The following is a 27,620-nucleotide window of genomic DNA, read 5'->3' as shown; positions in this document are numbered from 1 at the left end:
GAGCAGGACACCTCCGGACACACTACATGATAAATGTGCTTAAAAACCCTTTAAAGCCCCTGTTGCCCCCTCAGAAATCAGCAAAGAAATAAATTACGAATGCAAAAAACAAAAGATGACAGTATCAAATAAAAAGACAAGAATTATACACAAATTTTTCAGAAAATTAAAAAAGCTGAAATATAACTGCTACCTTTAATTCTACAAACTACACTAAAACTACTATCAGCACTAAACAACTCGTATTTAAGAATGATACAACTGCCATAACGATAATTGTAAAACCATTCATGAGAGAGGTAAAGGGGCTTTTTTCATTTGAAATGCTGCTTGTGAGTAAGGAGCTTTGTGTGATGCACCCGCAGACCAAGTTTTCATATGATGCACCAGTTACATCAGCAGTGTCGAGGGCCCTAGGCGCCATCTCTGCCCCCCCTCAGGAGGGTACAGTAGAGAGAGAGAGAGAGAGAGAGAGAGAAAGAGAGAGAGAGACCGATAGAAAGCGAGAGGAGAGACAGAGGAAGAGAGGCCGGAGTGGCAGGGCCAGGCCTGGTCTTTATGTGTAGGCATTCAGACGCTCCTTGGAGCGAGTGGAGTGGATGTCATGGAGCTCCTGCTCCTCCTTCGACTTGATATCTTCATACTTCTGCATTCGGCAAGCGTCCTTCACGTAGGCCCAGTTGGCAGAAAGCACCATCAAGTAGTGGATCTGTAGGGTGAATGCAATACAATAAAAAAGTTGACTAACACTGATTTACCAGCTTTATATTTAACCCTGTAGGTCTTTTAAGGGACAATTCCAGGAGTCCACCAGGTGGCAGCATAAAGTCAAACATGGTTTTGGAGTGTGACATTGCCATGGTATCTAAAATTATAATGAATGTATCGTGCTCTAATAACTGAGGTTGTAACACGATTCTCATTTTCTCAAGGGATTGTAGTTTCATTGCGACGCCGCTCTTTTTATTTTTAATGTACACTTGAGATACAAATGAGATTCAAACACTAATAATCTCAACCTTATTTTGTTTTTCTCTTAACTCCACCTCACCTTATCGGATTTAATTTGTCGTGCTTTCAGAGGTGTTTTTTTGTTTGTTTGTTTAAAGCTTTAACAACTTTCTAGGATGCACCACAGCATCTTTTCTCTGTAAATATCCAGACAGAGGAGATAAACAAATATAAAAGAAAGACACAAAACAACAAAAGTCTTGCTACAGTTTGTTGCACCATCATTCCTGACAAGCAACCACTTTCTCTTTCTCAGAAAATGGCCCCTCACAAATTACTGAGTGATTTGCAACAATCTCTAAGCCTTTCTTCTTCCTGTTTCCATGACAACCGCCTGACATGCCCGCCGCCTCCGAAAGAGGGAGGGAGACAAACCCTGTCTCTTTCACTGCACCAAAATGCCTTCTCTCCTATCTACAGCTTTTCTCCCACAAACACAAGCAGCTACAATGAAAAAATGTCAAGTTTCACAGCAACACGCATTTCAGTTACATGCCATTAACCAACGCTAATTACATGGATTCTGCTAGTGAAGGTTTTCATTTGTAATGTTTTGAAATGGACCTTGAGTGGTGTTTTGTGTTTGGTGTGTTTCTGGTGGCTCACCATAGCAATAACAGCAGCTCCTGCTCCAGCGAGGGCGCAGATGAACAGGTGGAACGTCATGTCCAGCTGTGCCAAACAAATCAATAACACAGCGTTTTCACAGGGCTCCCTGGAAATCTTGTTACAGAAAAATGTTTAGCAGGATGTAAAATGTGAACATTAAACCCCTCCGTGAGCAAACTCTGACTCACTGAATATCTGGGAAAATTTTCAGAAAAAAATTGATGTGATGATTTCAGTCTGTCACTAAATGCATTCAGTTAAAGCAAACAATTCCGTGTTTTCCCTCTTTCAGGAATTTTGTTAGGCTGGCAACGCATCCAATATGTGCCCAAATATTGTCTAGCCACGACCCAAAGACAGAGCTCAGTCCTAGGGTGGAATCTAATGTCTTTCATACTGTCTCTGCATGCAAGTGGACAGCGCTGGGACCAGTCAGAGCAGCAAACATGACTTATTCATCACTACAGAAATCAGTCAACTGGGCAGTCCGTCATTAGCAGAAACAAATACATCTATACATACTTTCCTACATAAAGGACTTAAGTACCTCTATCTGCTTGTCTCAAGGAAAAGCCCAAGTCTACCTTGGTCTAAAGTAGATGTCAAAGCTGCTTTAAATAAGCGCCGTTCCCAATGCACATGCCATCTCTGCAGTTTAACCTTGGTTTCACACAGGAGGCATCGGCAGCAGAACGGTTTACTAGTGAACTTCAAAGCAGTCTTTTTCACACCGGGAGAGTCTCGGCAGCGGCACGGCTTCCTCACTGTGATCTTTGCTGGACTCGCAAGATTACAAGATCCCTCAAGACTTCTGGTTATGGTTTGTTTATGCAATCCACCATTCGCTGCGTCGCTGCTGGTTTGAAACGGTCCATTGTCTATAATAGATTCTATTTGAAGCAGTGACATTCTGCTGTCGTTCCACGCCGCTGATGCTTTCAGTGTGAAAACGGGGTTACTCTGTCACAACTCTAGCTTTGTGAAGCGCCTCGTGATTTTTATCTTGAGAGGCGCTATATAAAAGATCGTCTTCTTCTCCTAGCGTGAAGTCCGCCTACCAAACATAGAGCGCCGTGACTGGCAAACACCAAACTGCTCGGGCCAACGGTAGACCTGCTGAGGCTACAATGGAGCGGTTCATCCAGCCTTAATCACAGAATTATGGGCTTAAGGTGCAATACCTTTTTCCATCTCTAGTTGGTGCCCTCTGAGAAATACATCTGGGAATTAAAAGAAACTAAGTTGTGCATGTGTTATGTAACAATTGCCAAACATTTATCACGTTGGGACTAAATTTCACTTTGTGACATTTTGTCACAATCCATCATCACATGGATTTATTTTTTGTTCAAGTAATTTTCAGGTTTACGTTACTATAAATCCCCCCGACCTGCAATAGCTGCAGAGCTGACTTAGTAATGTCAGCTGATTCCACTAAAGAAAAAGAAGAGAAGAAACAATCTTTTATATGGCGCCTCACAAGGCGCTTAAACCAAGTAAATGTGTATTACTCTTCACATTTAAGCAACTAGGTTTATTGGAACCAGTTGACATGGTTAAGTAAATTAAAAATTTCATTTCTTAGAGTGTATTTACAATCCCACACGGGGATGAGTAAAAAGATAATAATTTACTGCATCTATCATTTTTTGTAACTTGACCTAAGCTACACCCACACATGCTTATCTCATATAAACTGTGAATTGATCTATATTGTATTTGTGTGCAAGGCATGTCTTAATTATTCAACCATACATTAGAAAGCCATCAATATTTCTTTACTAAACATTCAAAATGTAGTAAGTATAGAACATGGGTATTCAGTTCTGGTCCTGGAGGTCTGATATCCAGCAGTAGCTCAGGTGGTAGAGCGGGTTGCCTCATGATTCGGAGGGTCATGGGTGTGATTCCAGCTCCCGCCAGGGGTATCCTGCTGTTGTGTCCTTGGGCAAGACACTTCACCCAACTTGCCTGTGTTAGTGGTGGTCAGAGGGGCCGACGGCGCCAAATGGCAGCCTCGCCTCCGTCAGACCTCCCCAGGGCGGCTGTGGCTACAAGTAGCTTACCATCACTAGCAGTGTGTGAATGTGAGAGTGTGTGAAAGCGTCTTTGGGTGTCTTGAAAAGCGCTATATAAGTTCTATGCATTATTATTATTATTATTATTATTATTATTATTATTATTATTATATCCAGCATGTTTTACTGGTTTCTCTGATTCAGCACACTTGATCCACCTGTGCAGCAGCTCATCAGGTTCTGCAGAAGCATGTTAATCACCTGCTGATTGAAGTCAGGTGTGTTGAAACAGAGTTAAAACTAAAAACATGCTGGATACCGGAGCGCCAGGCCCAGAATTGAAAGCCCCTGGTATAAAAGAACGTAGAAGTGTAGTACTTTTCCTATACCTCATTGGATTCACACATGTTGAAGAATTTTTCTGATCCAGTACAGACAGTTTTGGCTTCAGCAATTGGCACCACACCTGAAATAAAATGGAGAGAAATGTGGTAGCAGGGTTATATGCATTAAGTACTGTTATTTATACCAGGTCTGCATCCAGGCAAGTGATGGTCTGATTAATGAAAACAAAGAACCAACACAAAGGATTGATTTGATGGACCTTAATTTTTGGCTTAGTGGTATTTTTCTTCTTTGGTTTCAGAGTGCAGACTTACCGCAGAGTAAATACTGACTCAGGGCTTCTACTTTTCAGGCCCTTGACTTTTGAAAATTGCTCCAGGGCTTATGGAATATACTCTGACTTCTTTTATACTCTGTTTTCTAGTGGATTCAATAAGAACAAGACAGGTATTTTTTCCTTCCTTGACTATGTCTTTCTTTTAATGCAAGTTATTTCAGTATCAATAAAAAAATGAGTAATAAGCCTGGAGTTAGAGCTTCATTCATCTGAGCTTGTTTACAGATCAAACACCCGATTCTCCATCATGAGGAGTGGTAAGGTGGGAGGGCCTTTTGATAACAGACATATCCATATTTTGGACAGCGAAGATTGATAGTCAAGAGAAGAGTAAAAAATCTTTGTCAAATGAAAAAATAAAAATGTTAAACAAAGGAGGAGGTTCCAGGTTTCTACTTTCCAGAACTATCATTACAGGCTTGAACTGGATTGTTTCATAGCAACATGCTATTTCAGGAATGTGATCCAATCCTTCATCTGATTAGAAAAAAAAACTCTGTCAAGGAACCCAAAAAAGTTTAAATTCAATCTTAATCTAAACGTATTTATGATTTTGTGTTCAGTTACAAACTTCTATGAAAACATTTTACTATTTTATTTTTATTCTTGGGTATGTTTGGTTTGAACTCATTTTGTTCTTACCCACAAACTGCTTTAATGAGTTGTTTTTTTTGTTTGTTTGTTTTTTTTGCCGTTAATGCCTTGCATACTTTCCCTGCCTGTTTGCTAAACTGTTTGTTTTTGACCTTTAAAGCACCTTGAAATGTCCCTCTGCTCGGCAGATGCTTTATAAACAAAATCAAAAAGAGTTACACTGAATTATTCCCATCGTTTAAGACAACACAGCAGTGGCAGCTCGTCCACACGGCGCTGCCATCCCTTATGTGGAGGAAGAAAGAATAAAATACTATACAAAATTTGTATGTACATATGCTTACATACAAATTAAGCAACACATAAGCCCCATTCCCATCTGTACCGGGTCGGCCCGGGCCGGGTAGCCCCAGTCGGCCCCAGCCTGGCCCGGTTGATTCCACACATCCTTGTCTTAAGCCCATGTGGGCTGATTCTACCCACCAATCAGAGGCTTGCTCTAATGGAAGGTGTGAATTTCTTGTCAGCAGTGGGTGTGTTGGCCCTGGTCGGCCTGAAGCAGTACCCCTCGGGAAGAGGGCCGGAGAATGAGCCTTGGTTGGCCCGGGAAAATTCCAGGCCACCCAGATATGTAAACAACCTACGCTACCCGGCCCGGGCCGACCCGGTACAGGTGGGAATGGGGCTATAGTAAGTATGTAGAGAGAGAGAGAGAGAGAGAGAGAGAGAGAGAGAGAGAGAGAGAGAGAGAGAGAGAGAGAGAGAGAGAGAGAGAGAGACAAAGAGAGAGACAGAGACAAGAGAGAGAGAGAGAGAGAGAGAGAGAGAGAGAGAGAGGAGAGGACAGAGAGAGAGAGAGACAGAGAGAGAGAGAGGACAGACAGAGAGAGAGAGAGAGAGAGAGAGAGAGAGAGAGAGAGAGACAGAGAGAGAGAGAGAGAGAGAGAGAGAGACAGAGAGAGAGAGAGAGAGAGAGTCTACAAGTGATCTAAATTACTTACACATCGTTTGAGAAATCAAACCTGTAGTTTTTGTAGCAAGTTGTGATTATTTGTTCACATTTTATATGAATGTAATGTTTAAAACAAGAACTCTAATTCAATTTATGTGTGGTCTTACTGCCACCTACTGGTGGCACTGAATATTACGCTTTGAGTTGCACACATTGACCAATTGTGACAGAAAAAACTGGAAAACAAACTATGGAGAAAAAAATAAAATGTCAATACGGATAAAAATGGAAATTATGGTATTCGGGTGTTCTTAAATGTGTTTACAGTCGGTCTGTGTATTTATTTGAGTTTTATTATTATAGGCTAATTAATCTGTAAATGTGATAATGAACTTAATCTGTAAAACTGATTATTTGGAGAAGGGAAACTAATGACTGTTCTGGAGTTAAGGTCTTTTTCCAGCTGTTCATTAGAAGACATATAATAGACTAAGAAGGGAAATATTTCACATAAAGCCCCAAGAATTCTTCTCACCAGCCACCACTGCAACACAGTTTGATTTTTTTACATTTCGTAGACCTCTTTCAATGTCCCATGCCTTAAACCATGTTTAGAAATCTTTACTGTTATTACATCCCTCTGTGTTGCATTTAAAAGCCTCAAGTGCAATTGTGGAAAAATGTTTAGATCTCTTGCTCTGTGAGTTGGGAAAGCTGCGGCAGTTCAGGTGGTCCAACCAACCCTTGAGAGGACTTCAGGAGTCACACGGTTATTTAAAGAGTGCTAAAGCTAGAGGACAAGGAAATATAGAATATTATTCCTCACCATACTGACGTGGGTCCAGGCAGAGTGTGGCCCCCTCCAAAAAAGTAGAATTTTGGCAAATGTTCCAGATGTTGAAATATATAAAGACGGGAATGGAGGTAAAAGCCGTCACTCCGAGCCAAGCCAGCATGAAGATGTAAGTCAGCATGATGAACTGAAAGAGAAAGTGAGGACGATAGGTCAGGAACTGTGAGTGTGATCCTTTGGGTCACATCTCTTCTAAACCTCCCCACCTGCCAGCTTGTTTCTGTCAGAGTGTGTTTTACGGATCTGACGGCCTGCTGAAGGCTTTGTAAAGCGCTGTGCTTAAAAAAGCAACTTTCCATACTGTCATGGTAGGCAAACAAAGTATTTTAATTGTTTTTTGTACATTTACCTTAAACTCAACATAAATATTGTGTCCAAATCAAACATCAGAACATGAAGAATATATATTTTTTGTTTTTTGCCCAGATTTTGAGTTTCTTGTTGCATTCTCTGAAGTGTGTAAGTCAGTGAGCAAGTTATTGTTAAATTCCGGTCATCTAGCTTTATGTTATTAAGCTTTACAGAGATTGACTCACACATATCTGATGCAACAGAGATTCCTGCTTTTAATCAATTTAACAGCATCTTCAGGGCAAGTTTTTGTTGGCCATGATGTTTTCTCTTTTTATTGAAATCATGTCGGGTCACTGAGTATAAGTGGTGTCAAAACTAGAAATGCATTTTTTCTACAAAAATATAAAGATTTTCAGCCACTACTTGTACAATTCAGTCATGTTTGTAATGCATATTTTCAAAAAGTAATTATATGTTATTGTTTTTTTCAGCTAAATTAAGTATGTTGAAGAATGACATCAGCAGCAATTGACAGAATGTGGAAACTACAGAAATGTTTACAACCTTTAAGGGAATACTTTAAAAAGACCTGATGACAAAAGTCTGCAAAAGCCAAGTGATTCCTGAAGCATTAACGCATAAGCAGAAACTACACAGAGAGCATGTCATGGCTTATATTCTTAAGTTCATGGTTGCTACATGAAGTTGTTTTGCACAAACATCCTCTCATATAGTTTTATTCTTGTCAGTTTCAACACCTTCCAGAATGAGCCGTTTCAGGGCTGTCACTTTAGGAAAACAAACTGGAGCTGGCCATACCCACATCTCCCCCGCTTAGGCTGCTATATCCTAAGAAGCTCGAATATCTGGGAGGGGCTCAGAGTAGAGCCACCAGTAGCAGCAATCTTTTGCATTCGGGAAGTGGTTCTATTCTATTCTGGGACCTTTTTCAAAAGGCTTGCTTTAAGCACGATATTCCTAAAACCAAACACTCAAAGCCGATGGGTGATTTTTTTATTCTTTCTTTATTTATTTATTTACTTCGGAGTGTTTATTGAGGTATTAGACCCACATCGCAGCACAAAAGGATGATTAAATATGAGTTGTTTAGAATATGTTCCATTTAAACTTAATTATTTTAAATTAATATGGAGTAAAACAGCAGTTGTACCCAGGCGCTGACGCAGCGTCCACAGGTGGTGATTTTGAAGTCTCCATACAGGTCTTTAATGGCTCCACTGGTGAAGAATCCCTCCACCATCAGCAGGATGCCATAAACAAAGAACGCCGAAGCAATGCCGTAGATCACATACTTGATGATATCAATCCTGCAGAATGAGAGGCAATTTTTGGGTTTACACATATATATATACACACACACACACACACACACACACACACACACACACACACACACACACACACACACACAAACAAGCATGTAAATTTACAATTATCCAGCTTTAATCATCTGATATTTTTTTACACACATGGTGAAGACATCCAGTGCATCCACAGGACTCCTCACTACTTCAAAGTAGTTCTGGAGGATGGTGACGGTCCCTGACAGAGCTTCATGTCCACAGCCACAGAACAGAGCTACGCCCGCATACAGCAAGATGGTGGCGATGAGGGAAGGATACGGGATCCCGCCCAGGCATTTAATGCAGCAATCAAGACAGCCTTGAACACAGAAAGATTAATGAATTACTTTCCACCAAAAAGAACAAAACTGGGCAAAATATTTTGCTTCTTTTGCTGAATTTTTAATTATTAAACCCATTTTTACCAGAGAGAAAATTATCATCAAGTTGTTGATTGTTTTAAAACTTTTGTGTTTAAAAAATGAAAAATTTAGTTTTCTGACTTCACAAATAATCTGTAGATTTAATCACTTTAAATATTCTGCTCTGCAGATGCTGATGTTTAATTTAAAATGTACAGAAAAATGTTGACCTTTGACCTACAGCTAACAGGGATCTCAAAAAGATGTATTGCTGTTCCTTTCCACCTTTTATCTCCCTTGGCCACAGTCTGTAAAGACCATTGAATATGATTGTCTCCATGGTTATGAGTCTGTATTTTGTCTTTGTGTTTTTGTTTGCATGTTTGGGGGCTTCTGAATCAATTATGTCTCAAAAGAACAAACATCAGCTACCTTGATTCTGTGCAAGAACAAAGCAAGTCCAAACTATTTAGCATTTTTAAGTAAAAAGAACACTGAATCTGTTGGGAAAGCTACAAAAGAAAACATAAAGAGAGATAGTATCATTTTTGTGTTGGGCATCTACACCAACACCTATGCTAAATGTGCCAATGTGGTCCCTTTTATCCTCCACATAACGACTAAATAAGCCTCAGTTGTGCTGTAGAGTATCTTTTTAATGTGACCCTTTCAGTTTAGTCAGTTGTAAAGCATAAATATTTGAAATGCTTTGGGATATTCTCAGCACCTTTTATTTACAGCTATTTCATTGTCTTGTTTTGCAAATCAGCAGTCTGAGCGATATCTCCCCTGCTTCTGACTCTCCTGCAGACCTGAGCAGAATACTGAGTAGCTGCTCTGCCTGGCAGGCTGTGCTGAGCTCTCTCACGCCCAGTGCAGCTCCGACCGACCGTCGCTCAGGCTTCATCCTCTGCATCATCACTGATGTAATCCAGTGCCAGCCGTCTTTTCAGCCACACATTTAATCTAGACATGTAACTACTGATGATGCACGCGATGATCCATGCAGCTTTAACTCTCAGAAACAACACTTAAGTAGAGGTGGTGTTCAGATTTCCTCAGCAGGCGGCTTCTTCTGTCTCAGACTAGAAGATGATGTCTGTTTTAAAAGTCTTTAGGGAATAATCAGCGCAGGATCTGGTCTGATGGGTTTTTATTTCCATTTTATTGATGTGAATTAGAAACAACCAGCAGGTTTAACAGAAGTGTGTCAAAATTATGTACCTGATTTCATCCATCATCAAGTGTGATGACTGAAAATAAACTGAACTGTTGAGAATGATTTAAAAGTTTTTTTTTGCAAAACTCTCAAATAAGCAACACGCAATCCATTTGTTTTAAATGACTTGAAGGCCATAGCTCATGATCCATTTGTTTCTACATCTGCTCTCATTCTGCTGTTTGCCCAGAAAATAAAAAATCCTTCCAATATTTATGTTATTTTATATTATGTTGTGTTGTGCTGTGTGGGCTTTTTTTCTGTCATAGTTGTTCCTGTGTGACTTTATCAAGAGTTCTTCTGTTGTGATAAACTGAATTTACCTTGATAAGAGCTGAAAAACACCAATGCTATTCATGGCTTCGAAGGAAAATGTTCAGATAAAACTCACATTTTGAGTTTTCAGTTCAAAAAAGTATTACTGATCGTGTTCGAGGTGAAAAAGCTCATTCTGGTCATCTGAACATGTTCATTCAACTTACTTCTTTGCAAAGAGTTCTGGCTCTGAGATGCAAATGCACTTTTCTATCAGAGAAGCAAGCTGAACCACAACATGTCATCATCACCATCATCATCATCATCATCATCATCATTGTTTTATTTATAGAGCACCTTCCAGCTCCAGGCCACCCCAAAGTGCTTAACACGACAGTCATAAAACATAATAGCAACCATCCATCACAAAAAAATCAGGCACCAATAAAACAACAGCAAAAAGCAATAAACAGAATAACAACAATACAAATACACAAAGCCAGAGAATATTGTATTATAATATTATATTATTACTTTAGTCAATCATTTACATGCAAATACACATTTCCTGTTTTTTTACCATAAAATTGAATTATTGTCACAAGATGATTTTTCAACTGCCTGGTTTATTCTGAGTCATCCAGATGTTTGACACCCCTAAAAATCGTGGATCTGTCAAATGATCTGAGCTTCATAGATGCTAGTTCGTTGGCCCTTTGGCGTATCAAAAGTTATTTCAACACATAAAGCCTCCACCAGTACAACTGTTTGCACATTCCCAAAGACAGGGATTCTGCCAGCAACTCTTTTCCTCAGACTCTTTATCTGGAGCTACCTTATCATTTCAGGACGTCAGCTTTATTGATTCAGTGGTGTTTACTGACAAGATGAGCGTGAGAGATAGAAAAGAGTCCCATTTACTTTCCGTGTTCTGGGTCAGAATCAACGGGCCGGTCATGTGGGACACACACACACACACACACACACACACACACACACACACACACACACACACACACACACACGAGTAAAACATAGATTTTGTGTTAATTGTTATTCTGGGTCCTGAGAACTTTCAGACGTGGCAGCGGGAAGTGTTTCCTGGTAGGACGAGCTTGTTAGTGATGAACAAACTCAGATAATTCCATCTTACATTTGCATCTTCGCTGACAAGCAGATGAGATCTGATTGTGTGAAGACAATATGTAAAGTTCTGAATGCATAAATCAGTTTTGGTGGTCTCAGTAGAGGTTTTATTGCACTTTACAATCTCATTTCACCAATCTGAGCCGACAGTTTCCTGTTTTTTTTTATTTCCCCAAAACTATCATGTTATTTGGCATTACACCATGCTGATCCAAACCGATTATTACATTTGTCGAGCTATAATTAAAATCTATCCATTTCTTGACTGACGGGAGGTGTTGTTACTATGGAAACTGTTGAACAAAGTTACAGAGCGTTCGTGCAACATGACTGATGTTTTATTGATCATCTGCTCTTAATTTTGTGGAAGAAAAATATTTTAGTCTCAGCAAAGACCTAAAAAACAAGATGAGAAGATCATTTCAAATGCAAAATAAAAAATAAAAAGCCTCTTTAGGACATCTTGGTGAGTGTTGGTGTAACAAGTTACATTTGAAAATGAGCCGTTATTGATGCTTGATGGCGATAGGTGCAGACTCCGAGAGCAAACTGTGTGCTTGATCCATAATTTACACGAGGCACAATACAGCAGTGCTCAAGCCTCTCACATGAAATATTTGCGCTTTTTGCTCAGCTAAACATCACTTGTGAAAAAATAGAAAATAAATAAAAAGTGCATGTACCAAGGGCCATATATATATATATATATATATATATATATATATATATATATATATATATATATATATAAGTTTTTGGTCATTTAAAGGACGTTTCTGGGTTAAAGTTATAAATAAATACCCTTCTGGATTGCTCCCTGGATGACATTTTTTGTCCTAATTGATATGCTAATGGCTAGTACAACTGTGGCAAAAACTATTGTGTGCTGCACCAGTCCATGATAGGTTATAGCTTGTTTGTGCAACGTTATTCCATTTCCTGGTTATTTAAATTCTGTCGATTTACACATGAAAAATCCACCAGCAGCAGTAAAATACCGTAAATCCTCTAATACAGGCCCGGGCCTGTATTTGACTGAAACTCATCACGCTCCAGGCCTTTATTGGAAGGAGGGCCGGTATTAGAGGCATGCCTCTATTTCTATTTGAGCAAAATGAACTAATGGTTCGCTGGAGTTTTTGACAATTAAAATTGCGCCCACATTTTCAAAGTTAAACACATTTCTTTTAACAATGGTAGTTTCTGCTTCAGCCCTCTCCCCCCTCCCCCTGTGCAGCGGCCGCAAACTCACTGATGTGCCTGCAGCCTCTCGGAGTTCCTGCTGCTCTAAACATTAAAATAATTATTTCATTTTCTGTTCCTCACTTCTGATTACCTTCAATGGTGTCTGGTTGTTGCAACCACCAGGTACAAAAACTAACTTGTTTTTATTTGACTATTTTTCTGTCCTGTCTGTTTACTATCTTCCTGCATCTCCTCTCAATCCTAAAGAAAAACTGCTACCTGGGTTCAAATATATTCACCTATGAGTTAACTTTGAACTGCAGTTCTAAAAGATCTACCGACCGCAAAAACAGCGGAGTGCGCACTGCTTGGTGTCCGCGTGATCGGTGCATCACCGGATGACAAGGTGATGCGCCCCGCTCCACAGCCAAACACATCAGGCGCAAATAAAAGACAGAAAACATCAAAGGAAATGAACCGACATGAACGATCGCGTGTTAAATGTGGCGACACCTGATTGTTACTGTGGCCGTGCTCAGGAGGCAGATTACCAACTGCAAAAACAGCGGAGTACTCCGTGCTTGGCGGGCGCATCAGTGATCTGTGCGTCACCGGAGGACAAGCTGATGTGCCCCGCTCCACAGAATGCAGCGAAACACATCAGGCGCAAACAAAAGACAGAAATCTTTAAAGGAAATGAATCGACATGAACGATCGCGTGTTAAATGTGGCGACACCTGATTGTTACTGTGGCCGTGCTCAGGAGGCAGATCTACCGCAAAAACAGCGGAGTGCTCCGTGCTTGGCGGGCGCATCAGTGATCGGTGCGTCACCTGAGGACAAGCTGATGTGGCCCGCTCCACAGCATGCAGCGAAACACATCAGGCGCAAATAAAAGACAGAAATCTTTAAAGGAAATGAACCGACATGAACGATCGCGTGTCAGTACCGACGCTCTGGCACAGCCTCCTCTTCGTCTCTGCACGGTTAAAGTTACCCTCGCGGTCTATCACTGGCAAATCAAAAGTGAGACGATGACACAACCGCCCCCTGTACTTGCTTGTTACCACATTCCACCCGGCCACAATAAGAGGCCGGCCTTTATTCACCTCCGCCGACACCGGCCAAAATTGGAGACCCGGCCTTTAATTGAATACCGGCCTGTATTAGAGGATTTACGGTACTTATGCCACATCCAGGCGGACTCCAACAGGATTTTGTAAATATTTCTGCCTAAATAACAGTTTCATACAAAATGTAATCCTTAGAGTAAAATGGTGTAAAGGTTTATAAAGTAATGTTTACATAAAATGCTGGAAAGTTTTAAATATTCTATTAAATTGTTGGTGGATGTATACCCGAGCATCCCCTAATTGGGGGACAATGATGATTTCTCTGCTATAAATGGGTGCGCCCAAGATTAGCCACACCATAAACTCATGACTTTTGTTGTACACCAGCTGTACATATTTCCACACCAGCTCAAGCGGACACTGTTTTATAAACCTTTCCAAGCCCCTCAGTTCACCCTTATTAAAGGTGCAGTATGTAAGAATATAGTGAGATTTTTACAGTGAGAAAAAAGAAAATAGTCTAATGTTTCAGTCATTTTGGAAGGAAGGTTATACTGAAACATATTTTATACCCAGCTGGCTGTGGGGATTGTCAGTTTTTCTCCTTTCAAAACAAAGAAAGGAGGGACGTAACTACTATTGACCATCGGTGAGTGTAGGGTTGCCGTGTCTCTTCCAAGCTGATACTGCAGCGCCGACAATTGTAATTTGACAACGGCCAACAAAACGCTCCAGAGTTGCTTAGCGTGGTTGCAGAAAACCAATTTTACCACAGGATGTAATTGTTACCTCATTTCTACATACTGCACATTTAAATAATTTTTGCAGAAACCCTAAAATGGTTCTTCATTGAAAATTGTTTTTATATTGTTATTTCTGATTATAATTGTCGATCTGAGTTGTTCATGCAGATTGAACATGAAAACAGTCTCCTACACCTATTTGCTGCTGATAGAAATAGACGATGAAACATTAGGGTTTAAAAATCCTGTCAGATCTACGTCACACTGTCAATTAAAGCCTGACTTGTACTTCTCCATCAGCTCTGCAAGGGAGAGACGCAAACGCATTGACAGAGATGTTTTGCTCTCATCCTTGGCCATCACCTGGGGAGTGTTGCAAAGTAATTCCCCGCCAGGGCGTAGCACTTTTCTGTGGTATCACGCCACCATCACACTCATGTATCCGAGCCACGATTGTGTTTTTACTAATGTGTTTACATGTGAGACTTTATAACACAGACAAATTTGTCCTTCGTTCTCCTCCGCTTCTTCATGCGGTCACCATCTGTAAACCATGCTAGTCTAAACCCACGTTTCTCATCATTTCTCTCCACGAATAAAACATTTGCTCCGTATTTTTGTACTCCTTCAGTCATGGGTGAATAAATGTTCATATTTTCTGACTTTTTCCACGATACATTCTAAAATCTGTTCTGTGTCTGCTGCTAAATATCTTTTTACTTTTTAAAGGAAAAATGGCGGTGCTGTTGACAAATTTACAGGAAGTGGCATCCACTAGCTTGCGGTCTTCGTCACTTTTGACAGGTATTTAAAATTTTGGACATGTCTCCATCACCCTCTGTGAGCCTGTTGGAGAGCCCTTGCGCCAACACGTAATTTTTTCGTGTCTCCGCACCGACGCAGAAGGAGACGTATAAATCAGGCTAACTCATCAACCACCACTGACGACAAAAGTCATAATTTTAAATCCAACCATTTACTTTTTTACTGTGTCGGCGTTGGAACGAGCCCTCGCACCGTGGGAACAAACATCGCCGATCTTCATCCGCGTTCGTCACACGTCACGTGACAAGGAAGCATCCATGTGTTAGGAGATTGTTTTGGCTATAGTAGAAGCTAACCGTTAGCATTAGCAACTCCACCACACAGAAGAACTCATCCAGGCTTGACGTTGAAGAGCAAAGAGAGTCAGTGGTTGAGTCACGTTACTGTAATCCAATCAGAGATGAGATGTCCAGTTATCAGGGAAGAAGACTCCAAACGCTGCTGTCAGAAGCTCAGCTCTGATGTGGCTCTTTTCCTGAAATTGGCACACCAGAGCTTTTCCCCCAGAGTACAACTTACAAGGCATCTTCTCCTACTAGCTACCACTGCAAATGTGTTAAACCTATGAGTAACGTAAAAATGATCCCAGGATGAACCAAAGAATCATACAGTAGATTATTTCTGGTATAAAATTTTTTAAAGATATCAAATCAAACATAAAATTTAGGAGATCAGTGGTATTTCGAGTCCACAAAAGTCTAGTTTGGACTTAGCTGCAGTGTGAGTAGCTGTTAGCTCATTAGTTAGGGGGTATAAACCAAGGCTCTCCTCCCCTGATCTTTGAGATCCCCTGTTCAGCATGTTTTAGTTGTTTTGCTGCTCCGTCACACCTGCTTTTAAATAGTAGGTGGTTAACAGGCTCCTGCAGAGCTGCTGAACAGGTGATTCAACCTTTGAATCAGGTGTGTTGGAGCAGGGAAACAACTAACACATGCTGGACATGGGACAAGGGCTGGACAGCCCTGTTGTAACCTCAGAAAGATATCTACAATAGGCAAAAATGTATTTATTTACATCTTTTACACAGAAACACACCTCAAATATCTGATTATATTTTTAAACTTAGATTGTTTCTGTAGAGGGCAAAATGGTTTTCGGTCTGTCCTGATTACTCAGATTTTAATGTGTGTGACAACAGTTTTTATGTTTATAATTGTTTTATGTGTGTTTTTATCCTGTTTTAACGTGTTTGTTTTCATATTTTCTGTTCTCGCTGCTGCTTCTTGGTCAGGTCATCGTCGTAAATGAGAAAGGGTTCTCTGTCGACTCCCCTGGTTAAATAATAATCAGATAAACAAATAATATTTTAAAAAAGAAATCTTTCTGTTTAGATTGCACTTGACATATTCACAACATGACATATTTAGCACTACTTTGTCCAACTGAAATCTGGCAGCACAGATGACAATTATTCACCTTTAACAAAAAGCAACTTCAGGATCTAAGAAGTGTTGGGGATTTAAATATTTCATCATCGCTGATAACAAGAGGAGGGAGGGCTTTGACCCCAAACACTAAGGACCAATCACCAGAAGGCATCTCCCTAATACAAAGAGAAAGGCGGACCCCCCTCCTAAGGCCTCACCCACCTCCCACCTCTCCTCCATCTGTCAGTGTCACATTCACCGGACGAAGGGAACCCTCTGGTTCTCTGTGACCCACTCAAATTTCACGTGCTCCAATATGCTCCTCGCTAAATGGAGACCACCAAAGCAAAGATGGCTCTGGAGGTCAGCCGGGGTTAATTAATATATGAAGCCACAACACCTGTAAATTAAGTTGCGCTTGCACAAATTAAAGATGACAAAATGTCAACATTAATTGGACATTTTTAAGCTATTATGACTACTTTGTGTCTAAAGCTATTTTTAATATCTTGCTCAGTTTCTGCACAGTTTTTATTGTTTTTAGTTTGCAGAATGACATTCTGATGCCATCACATGTAGCTGTTGCTACTGGTTTTATTTAATAAAAAGAATAATGCATTTTCAGTTTTGTTGCGCGCTGAAGGCAAAGCCGCATTGTCTTCCAGTAATGTGTTGAATTCTTGTTCAAGCCCCTAATCCAACGTGCCATCTTCAGGCACCTTTTTAGTGTGTCGGGTTTTAAGCGGATTTTAAGCTTTTAGCGTGTAATTCTACAGCATTAAGTGCCACACAAAATGATTAGGGTCAGAGTTGAAGTCGAGTGCATGAAGTTGTTCATCAGAGCTGCACGGCGTGAAATGACACGCGATGAGCCACACATGACTGGGAGTGTTACTCGTCATGATGCCTGGCTGCTGATTCATGTGTTTGTGTCAAATTACTGAAGAACGATAAACAAATATCCTCATTGTGTCAGAATGATTTAGTCAAATGAAAACACCAGAAAAGTGGCTAAAAAAGATTTCATTCAAAAGTAAAATCTGAATATTTTCTCTCAGGCTTGCAAAGACAGTTTAGCACCCTGATTATTTAAACTAAGATTTTACTTTAAACATTATTCTCTTTCAGGAAGTTGATACCGCATAAAATTAATTTCTACTTGATGATGATTTATGTTCATTATTTGATGACGCAACAGCTAAAATAAACATGTTTTGAAGTCGTGTTAGAATTGCAGCATGTGCGTGTGCTGTAACAATATAAAAACGTATTAAAATAAAATTAAAAATAAAATCAAATATATATTTTATGTTAATCTGATCAGATTTAAATTCCCGTGAGCGGCAGTTTTCTCTTAGAGGAGTTTTGGGTGGGGCGGAGGGGAGGCAGAGAGGGAGAGTTGGGGGGATGGTGCGTTTGTGTCGGTACGGGGCGTGTACTCATCTCGATGCTTTTCTTGTTCCTTTAAATGCAAGCCCCCACCGCCCACCCCCACCTCCTGTAGCATGCACGCTTTTTCCCATCTCCCCCTTCTTCCCTGCCTGTGCATGTTTAATCAACCAGTATGGTTGCCATGTCAACGTCAGCACAAAATCTGAGACTAGAGCAAGTACTTCAGAGCTGTGACCCACTTACTGTATGTCAACAAATTCAGTGGGACAATGGTGAATGAGACACATTATACACACACATAACCCCACGGGGCAAAAAGAGACGTTACAGGCCAGGACCAAAGACTCAGCCAGTGATTTCCTCTCTTTCTTTTCTGCTGGAAGAGTCCGATCAACCCTGCGTGCCTGCAGTGCGGACAAGTCTTTAGTCCAAGTTCACTCAGGGAACCGAAGGGGAAACGTCAAAATACTCAACACAACGTTCCTGCATTTCTACGGCATTAGAAATGCCCTTTCTAGGGTGAAATGAGCTTAAAAGTCTTGTTTGCCAACAATCTGAGCAGCCAGCATGAAGGAATGCAGGGATTTAGGTCACAACACTGAAACAAGGGGCCACAACAAACAGTTGTTTTCAGATTTTAGATTTTGCTTAGTTTGTGTTTCTAAATGTGCTTCAATCAAAACAACATCAACAAACAACTTTAAAATTAAGTGCATTCATTTGATTTCATAACCTTTAAACATCCTTGCTAAAAGCTTGCAGGAATCCTTAATACTAAATAGTTTTAAGGTTCACAATTACAAACACTTGTAAACTGTGCATACATTTAATTAAACAGAGGTTCATTCTTTCAAGAACGACAATGAATTCCCCTGAAACTAAAAGTCCCAACAAATGTCTGAGGAACAATTGGTGGAAGTCGTTTGACTTCTTCAGGGCAGGGCAGGTTGCGATGCAAAATAATGAGACAGAACAGTTATGTGTGATCAGAGCTACTGCAGGCTGACTTTTCATCAGCTGATGGCGGTATATTAAAAATATTGGTCCAATATTTCAGCCTGACATATCAGCCCTCCAACATGTCCCTAATCCAGACTTCGTCTTCGTCTTCGTCTTCCTCCGCTTATCCGGGTCCGGGTCGCGGGGGCAGCATCCCAACTAGGGAGCTCCAGGCCGTCCTCTCCCCGGCCTTGTCCACCAGCTCCTCCGGCAGGACCCCAAGGCGTTCCCGGACCAGACTGGAGATGTAACCTCTCCAACGTGTCCTGGGTCGACCCGGGGGCCTTCTGCCGGACGGACATGCCCGAAACACCTCCCCGGGGAGGCATCCAGGAGGCATCCTGACCAGATGCCCAAACCACCTCAACTGGCTCCTTTCGATCCGGAGGAGCAGCGGTTCTACTCCGAGTCCCTCCCGAATGTCCGACAAAGACGAAGACTTTACAACAAGTATTCATCAGTTGGATATTCAATGCAGCCTCTTAGAAACTCAGAAGGCCTAAAGCTATCCCAAACTGACATTCATTGAGAGAGCTAATGATTGCATCACCACCATATTTAGCAAACTGTTGAAAAAAATCCAACAAAATCCCAAAATATAAACCCTGTAGTTATATAATCGGTTTGTTCCACCATGTTGTTTGACAGGAATTTCTTATTTTAGTCTATAGAAACATCAATGGGATGCTCGATTGGTGACTTCCTGCCAAGTGAGAGGGCTGATCAAACCTATCAAACAGAAGGACAAGCTGTGTCTTGCAGACTAGATTGTTGGCTCAGGAAGTGCTAACAGGTGTGCTTTTCTCTGTTTTTCCATCGAATGGCAATTAGAGCACCATGTGTGAACTATATGCAGAAATGTGTTTGGTTGATTAGTCGACACTTTTACCCATCATTTGCTCATTTGCAGAAGTTCTCAGCAAAATTAATCGTTTCTGTGTTCAATTCAGTGAAACTTCTTGTTCAGCTGCAGGGCGTTGGTTTGCACCCTGTTGTGCTTGGCCACTTTTCTACGCAGAGTGCTCTTCTACATTTGGCGAGCATTTGAAGTGAGTGGTGCCCACCTGGTGCATCTGACTCATAATCTGAGATTTGCAGCCTCACAAGAGGAAGACAGAAGGGTAATATCGTGCTGCGAGTGCACTCGGTGACACCTGCAACTCCTCAGAAATGGAGGCACATACTGATTTGCTTTTAACTTGGATTGTGTCTACAGCATAATTTATCTGCGTTGAAATAAAATAAAAAATACATTTTCAGTGTTAAATTTGATTTTAAAATTTATATTTCAAAACTGCTATCTTCTAAAGAAATTGTGTTACAACAATCACAAAAACACCTGTGGACTAACAAATTGTTCTGATATTTCTGGTGAACGCAGCTCGTTTGAATTTAATGCCAGCTCTTTTGTATTTGTTTTTTAAGAAGAAATGAACAAAGCAGATCTTTTTCTAATTCGGATGATTAGAATTTCGACCAAAAGCTTGAATCAAACTGATATGAAAGAGAAGCTGAAAAGGTGGCTTCTGCGTTTGTTTGTTCATTTATTTTTTTAATAAAAAAGTTTTTTTTGGGGGGGGGGGGGGGGGGTGTCCAAAAAGGAATCCGTTAATTAAATTATTCAACAGGAAAAGCACAAAGAAGTAGAGGCCATTGTGATCATTGTTTTAATTTTTCCCAACAAAATTATAATTATACTTCAGCTGTAAAATGTTCAGAGTTAATTCAAAGCATGGTTTAGAAAATCAAATTGTTAGAAATGAATCTCATCTCATTTTGCGTTCACTTTTTATTTTGTAGTCCTTTTTCCATGCCTATTTTCTGTGCACAAACATGATTTTCTACCACTGAAAACATCTAAATTGTCAAAACTGTGTATCAATCTGATGTTGCTGCACACACAGAAAATATTTTTTGACGTGTCTAATGAGGGATCAAAACTGTGTTTGTTTTTTTGTCATTCATGAAGCCCTTCATGGCTACAACCATAATAGGGTGGTAGTAAACACACAAGTAAACACCAATCATAACTTTTATATAAGATTCAACTAAAATTTAATAGTTAAAAGAAAAAAATATTTATTAAAAGAACTAAACACAAGTCAAACATAAGAACAGGTAAAGTGGATCTTTTAATAACTTTATGTAATACAATTACATAGAATAACATGGAATTAAATAGCATAAAGTCAGCCATTTTGGCTGATCCTTTTTTCAGTGCAGTTTCTTCCAATGTTGAACAGAAAAGTAAACAATAATAAATAAAGATGTAACCAGGGAAGGACTTTTTTCTATCTTTAGTTTTAAAAATGGTAACACTTTACAATAAGGGTCCCATTATTACCATTACTTTGTGCATTATTAAGCATTGATAAACAAAGGATCCTTTTATTAATGGTTCTGATATTAACTAAGGATATTATTTAATATCAGCATTAAAATTAAGCAGTAACATGAATAAAGGAACCCTTATTGTAAAGCATTACCAAAATACACTGAAAAAAATCCAAAGTCTGACTAGTGCCTAACAAAGGGGGAAACTGCCTGCCAAAACTGAAACCAACGCTGAAATGACGATTGCAGTACCCCCCTCATCCACTAGGGACTGGTTCCTGAAAGGAGCAAGTTCCCATTGACTTCCATGTTGTAAAGGCTCCCCTGCAGGAATAAACATGCTTACAGCCTGGGACCAAAAACATTTTATGTTTAATAGGTCTAGTTTTCCGCCATGACAACTCTGGGGGTGGGGGTTGTGACTCATTTGTTGAGCTGTATTTAAAGCTTCCATCCTTATTAATAGGTAGCAGATGAGCCATCAGTGCTAGCGCTAGCAGCTTGGCCCCTGCTTGCTCCATGAAAGACCTCAGCCTCATACTAAAAGTGTTAAAGCCTAGAAGGTAGCAGAGTCACACAACAGCAGTTTTCTCTATGAAAGCGCATGCCAACCTCTGTTAGCTCTTAGCTACATTGGCTCAAAGTTGTTTGGGTGTCTATCATCTGCCCCCACTCTCACAGCCCCGCTCTCAGCTCTATTTTTGTGTGTTCTGGGAGTGACGACACGCGTGACGTGGCCAAGATGGCAGTGGTGGGAAGCGCCCACTGGGCTTCAATTCAGCTCTAGAAACCCACAGTTGACAGCGCAGAGGGTGTATCCCTATATAGAGTCTATGTGCCAGACATGTGTAGACCAGACATGTAGAAATGCATGTGTCACAGCATCTTCCAGTTGGGTTTGCATCTGTGTTTTTAAAATAACGCTGGGAATTTCAGTAGCTATGTCTATGTACAGACCAACATATGGCAGCCAAGAGGCAGACCAAAATCTGTTGAACATTTTCCTTCGCCGACTCTTTTCTTTATATTATGCTCCTCTGTCTGAATCTTTTGCTGTCCCTGCATATTTATTTCTGCTAGCTCCCATACGCCCAAACTCACTGAAGTGTCCCTGTGTTACTGAATTATCAGCACCAGGCTGAAGAGAGAGTAACTAATGACTACACTCAGCCACTTCCATGGTAACCGCTTCAGCTCGTGTGTGTCTGGATGCTGAGGTGCAGAGAGGAGGAGAGGAAAACACAAACATATGACGAAGCCGCTGTCACATGAAATGCATTTGAGGAGGCAGAAACATATGTTTTTGACATGACAGCAGCATCCTCCACTAAGAAAATAAGCCCTCATTTCTTTTCCTGCTTTCAACCTTGTGCTGAACCATTCATGCAGAATTGAAAAGTGGTGGGGGTGTGAAGTATAAATAGCAGTTCTACTTTACGCAAATAAAAGCTTGTCCCCTTTTGAAGTGAGCAAAAGCTAAACCTGCTTTAAACCCACACTGAGTGCTGCTGCAGAGATGCACCTTCTGCACATTTTGACACAAAGAACAAGAACCTGGGAGCCGATGGAGAATGAGTGCAGAAGCTGGCTTTAATTCTCCTCTCCATGTTTTTTATCTCAGCTGTCACGACAACCACAAAAGCCTTATCAAGCAAACAAAGGCAGCACAACCATCGCTGAAGCAGTTCACACCCCTCTGGCTGCCCAAACACACACAGACGTGCCTTTTAAAGTAGAGTGCTGATAGTCGGTGAACAAAGGAATTACCACAAACATCTGCTGCCCTATTCAAACCTGGAATGGCTAACATTTGTGCAAAGATACATCTGACACAGATAAAATAAACCAATGTCAAATTCACTTCAAAAATCTAATAGAACATGCATTTCTTACCTTTCTGGGTCTGCCCCTCATCCATCTCTTCTTCCATCTTTACTAATTCTGTTTTAAAGCTACTAAACTTTAAAGGTGAAAATTTTCTGTTTGGTTTAAAGGCTTTAAGCCTTGCTTATGATAAAAATAATCCACAAAGCGCCTTAATCTTTCCTTTTTGCCTCACTTTCCCACTCTGTGAGGGCTCCTACTGAAGGCTGAGATTGGCTGTCAGCTGTGGTTTCTGTCAAGCGTCTGGATGATGCAAGGGATCACTGAGTCGTTGTGGTGCTGTCCATTGTGAGCTACTGTGGCAAGCACTGAAACCCTCCTTGGACGAGGAATAGGAGGAGGAGGAGGAAAAGGGGGCTGGATTGAGCAGAAGGTGGTCTGTACGGAAGGCAGCTAAGCAGAGAGGAGAGCATGTCAGAAAGGGTAAATATACAATTACTAGTTAGTGGAAAATATAAAACACAGAGACAAGTTTTGAGTAGGTTTGGATGTTGTGTAGACGCTAGACAGTAGGGTTCTGTTTGGATCAACAAAACATGCTCCTGGACAGAAGGGTTAAACCCATTATCACCAACCCCCACTCCCAACACAGGACTCTACTGCATCAAGTCATTCCCTCCTATGAGGGCGGGGGGGGGGGGGGGGGGGGTGTAGTTGATTTTGAAATAGGATTCTCCAAATCTTATTAGTCACAGTTGATTCAATTATACAAACAAGGAGTCTTAAACATCCATAAAGTGCAGACACTGCAGAGGCATGCTGTATCTTGGGTGACTTTATTTAAAACTTTTAGAAAATGCACGTTTTGCTTAGCAGAAACTTTTTTGTACAAGAAAGCATGTCAAGGTCCATGATGGATTTGATTTAGTTGTGTGGCAGATAAAAGTGTCATAAAACATTAATGCCACGCTTCTTGTATACTGTTTAGCCATCTCCATTCAGCTACATCAGACTCAGTCATCCTGTCAGACTGGTCGGCTGGATTCGGGAGTTGAGTTTGTAGGGAGCGTAGTTTCACAGACACGGAAGTGAGAGCGTCGGTGAAACGCCGGCTCACGCTTTAATCTAGGAAACCCCCAAGCGTTCGAGCGTCAACAAAGTGACACAGAAATGTTGGGCTTTCCAGAAATAAGATAACTTACTATGAGCTGATAGTTTGTGGGATGGATCGGTAGGTTGGAAACTCTGATCATGAATCTGAAGAAACGATGACTGAGTGGTGAGCTGGAAAGGCGACTTCCGTTTATAGCCGCGGTTTGTGACATGGAGGGAATCCCCGCGAGGGGCATGCTGGGAGTTGTGGTCCTTAGTGGAGGCCAGCTAGCTGGGAGAGGCTGGCCTGGGAACTTGGGTTCTGACTTGGGTTCTCCTGAAGTCCCAGGGCGGCCCCGGCGGTCCCAGAAGTCCGAGATAAGGGCAGGGTCCAGGATGGAGCGGGCCGGTTCCCAGGAGCGTTCCTCGGGGCCGTAGTCCGCCCAGTCCACGAGGTATTGCCACCCCCGACCTCTGCAACGGGCGTCCAGGATGCGCCGGATGGTGTAGATTGGCTCACCATCGAGGAAGCGGGCAGGCGGAGGCGCCGGAGCCGGAATTAGGGAGGACTCCACTTAGGGCTTGAGTCGGGAGATGTGGAAGGTGGGATGAATGCGGAGAGTAGCCGGCAACCGCAGCCGGTACGAGACTGGGTTGATGACCTTCTGTACTGTGTAAGGCCCGAGGAACCGGGGAGCGAGGTTTTTGGATTTAGCACGGAAGCGGAGATCCGCGGTGGACACCCAGACCTTATCTCCAGGGACATAGGAGGGACCAGGACGGTGTCTGCGGAGATGTTGGCGAGCGTAACGGGCTTTAGCTCGAGTGATGGAAGCCTGTGCTTTGATCCAGGCATTCTTGCAGCATCTCACTAGTGACTGTGCGGCCGGTACAGCAACTTTGGGCTCCTGGTGGGCGAAGACCGGGGGCTGGTAGCCATAGCAGACCTCGAAAGGAGACATATGAGTGGTTGAAGAGGTGTGGAGATTGTGGGACAGCTCAGCCCAGAGGAGGTACTTAGGCCATTGGGAGGGTTGGGCCGAGACGAAGCACCGGAGGTACCGACCCAGCTGTTGGTTAGCCCGCTCAGTCTGACCATTGGTCTGCGGGTGATAGCCTGAGGATAGGCTGACCGATGCTCCCATGAGGTGGCAAAAGGCTTTCCAGAAACGGGCCGCAAACTGGGGAACCCGGTCGGAGACCACATCGACAGGGAAGCCGTGGAGGCGCACCACGTTCTCCAGAAATAGTTCTGCCATGCGTCGGGCTGAAGGGAGACCCGGGAGGGTGATGAAGTGGACAGCCTTTGAAAACCGGTCAGTGACTGTGAGGACTGTGTTGAGGTTGTTGACCGGGGGAGTCCTGTGATGAAATCCAGGCCCACATGAGACCAAGGACGGCTGGGCACCGGAAGAGGTCTGAGGACACCAACAGGGGCCTGGCTGGGTGTCTTGGAGCGGGCGCAGATGTCACAGGCGCTAGTGTATTCCTTTACATCCCTTGCCATGCATGGCTACCAGACCGCTCGTTGGAGGAACTTCAGGGTTAGAGAGGAACCCGCGTGGCCCGACAGGTGTGACGAGTGGGACCGGGAGAGGGCCTCGCTACGACAGGACCTAGGGACATAGAGACGACCAGTGGGGGTCTCTGGTGGTGCGGGGTCGTCCCGGAGGGTGTTCTGGATGGCCTTCTCCAACGGCCACTTCAGATGGGCCAGGAAACGGTGCTCTGGGAGAATCGGTGCCGGCACGGATGTTGGCGTGGAGTGGGTGAACTGGCGAGAGAGGGCATCAGCCTTCCGGTTCTTTGTTCCAGGGCGGTAGGCGAGATGGAACTGATAGGGCTCGAAGAAGAGGGCCCAGCGGGCCTGGCGAGGATTGAGCTGCTTGGCGGATCGAATGTGAGTCAGGTTCTGGCGGGTCCATGGTTATGCCCTGATCCGATATCATGAAACCCAAGAACAAGATGGTCCGCTGGTGGAATGAGCATTTCTCGGGTTTGCAGTACAGGTTGTTGTCCAGGAGCCGGGTCAGAACGGCACGAACATGGTGGAGGTGTTCGGCCTCGGACTTGGAATAAATTAGGATATCATCCAAGTAGGCAAACACCCACCAGCCCAGCATATCGCAGACATCATTTATGAGGCGCTGAAATACGGCGGGGCTATTGCACAACCCGAAGGGCATGACCAGGTACTCCCAATGGACGGTGAGTGTGATGAAGGCGGTTTTCCACTCATCCCCAGCTTTGATGCGGACCAGATTGTAGGCGCTTCGGAGGTCCAGTTTAGTGAAGATGCGCGCCTGGGAAATGGAGTCCAGAGCCGTAGTGAGGAGTGGCAGGGGGTGACGATCCCTGACAGAGATCTTGTTTAGACCCCGGTAGTCTATACAGGGACGGAGGTCACTTTCCTTCTTCTTCACGAAGAAGAAGTCTGCAGCACCCGGAGAAGAGGAGGGTTGAATGAAACCTTGTCGGAGGGCCTGGTTGATATATTCCTCCACAGCTCTGGATTCGGAAGGAGAGAGAGAGAAAAGACGTCCAAGGGGCGGACTGGTTCCTGGCTGCAGCTTGATCTCCATGTCATATGGGCGGTGAGGCGGCAGTGTGGTGGCGCGTAGCTTGTCAAAGACTGTGGCCAGGTCCCGATAGGGCAGTGGCACGTTGGACGGTAGAGGTCCGGGACCACCAGCCGGGTGATCAGCCATGGGTATAGGTGGAGAGAGGTGGGCCTGGCACTGGGTCCCCCAGCCTAAAAGGCGGTTCTGGGACCAGGAAATCTGGGGATAGTGGAGACGGAGCCAGGGGAACCCCAGGATCAGAGGAGAAGAGGGAGCAGAGATAGTAAGGAAATTGAGGGTTTCCCGGTGGCCTTGGAGGATCATCTGGAGCGACTGGGTTCGGTCTCAGACAGGATAGGGCTGGAGGGGTCTGCCGTCCACTGAGGTTTCGGAACAACCCGTTTCAGGGGAGTCAGGGGGATCCATAGGCGTCTAGCCAGATCCACATCTATGAAGTTGTCCGAGGCCCCCGAGTCCACTAGAGCATGTACCTGATGTGAGGTCTCACCATGACAGAGGGTGACGGGAAGGAGGAGTCGGTGGGAAGAGACAGGGGCAGAGGGTGGCCCTGGCTGAGCTACCCCTATGCTCAGTGGGTTCCTTCGTTTCCCGGCCGTAATGGACAGTCCAGGCGCCGGTGGTCGGGAGAGCCGCAAAAGGCACAGAGACCCTCGCGCCACCGTCGCTGTCTCTCCTCCGGGGGAAGGTGGCCTAGCTGCATAGGCTCCTCAGTAGAAGTGGGTCCGGGGGCTGGCGTTGGCGAACGAGGAGGTGGTCCAGGAGCTCTGAATGGGCGATTGGAGGACCTGGGTCGAACCAGAACCCGCTGGTCGATGCGCAGCGCCAGATCAGCAACATCATCCAGG

The 27,620-nt window shown here is 42.9% G+C and overlaps 1 protein-coding gene across 1 annotated transcript; it reads right to left on the bottom strand.

The window, feature by feature from the left end:
* Nucleotides 1–341: 341 nt before the first annotated feature.
* gpm6aa (glycoprotein M6Aa) lies at nucleotides 342–23,429 on the bottom strand. The gene is made up of 7 exons (XM_015950627.3): nucleotides 23,171–23,429; nucleotides 8,504–8,696; nucleotides 8,185–8,341; nucleotides 6,693–6,846; nucleotides 4,028–4,104; nucleotides 1,618–1,683; nucleotides 342–709 (listed from the first exon to the last, which is right to left on the bottom strand). Exons 1-7 carry the CDS (start codon nucleotides 23,205–23,207, stop codon nucleotides 557–559), a joined length of 837 nt encoding a protein of 278 aa, XP_015806113.1. The 5' UTR covers nucleotides 23,208–23,429; the 3' UTR covers nucleotides 342–556.
* Between the last annotated feature and the right edge of the window lie 4,191 nt (nucleotides 23,430–27,620).

The sequence above is a fragment of the Nothobranchius furzeri genome, chromosome 1 (genome assembly GCF_043380555.1).
Source record: "Nothobranchius furzeri strain GRZ-AD chromosome 1, NfurGRZ-RIMD1, whole genome shotgun sequence".
Classification (NCBI taxonomy): domain Eukaryota; kingdom Metazoa; phylum Chordata; class Actinopteri; order Cyprinodontiformes; family Nothobranchiidae; genus Nothobranchius; species Nothobranchius furzeri.
This window is presented reverse-complemented; position numbering and strand designations above follow the sequence as displayed.

Excerpts from the sequence above, each read along its gene's own strand:
- gpm6aa (XM_015950627.3), bottom strand. The coding sequence starts at position 23,207 with ATGGAAGAAGAGATGGATGAGGGGCAGACCCAGAAAG. Across the intron at positions 8,697-23,170 it reads TGAGGGGCAGACCCAGAAAG|GCTGTCTTGATTGCTGCATT; the intron begins GTAAGAAATGCA and ends TCTGTGTTCAAG. Across the intron at positions 710-1,617 it reads GAGCTGCTGTTATTGCTATG|ATCCACTACTTGATGGTGCT; the intron begins GTGAGCCACCAG and ends TTCACCCTACAG.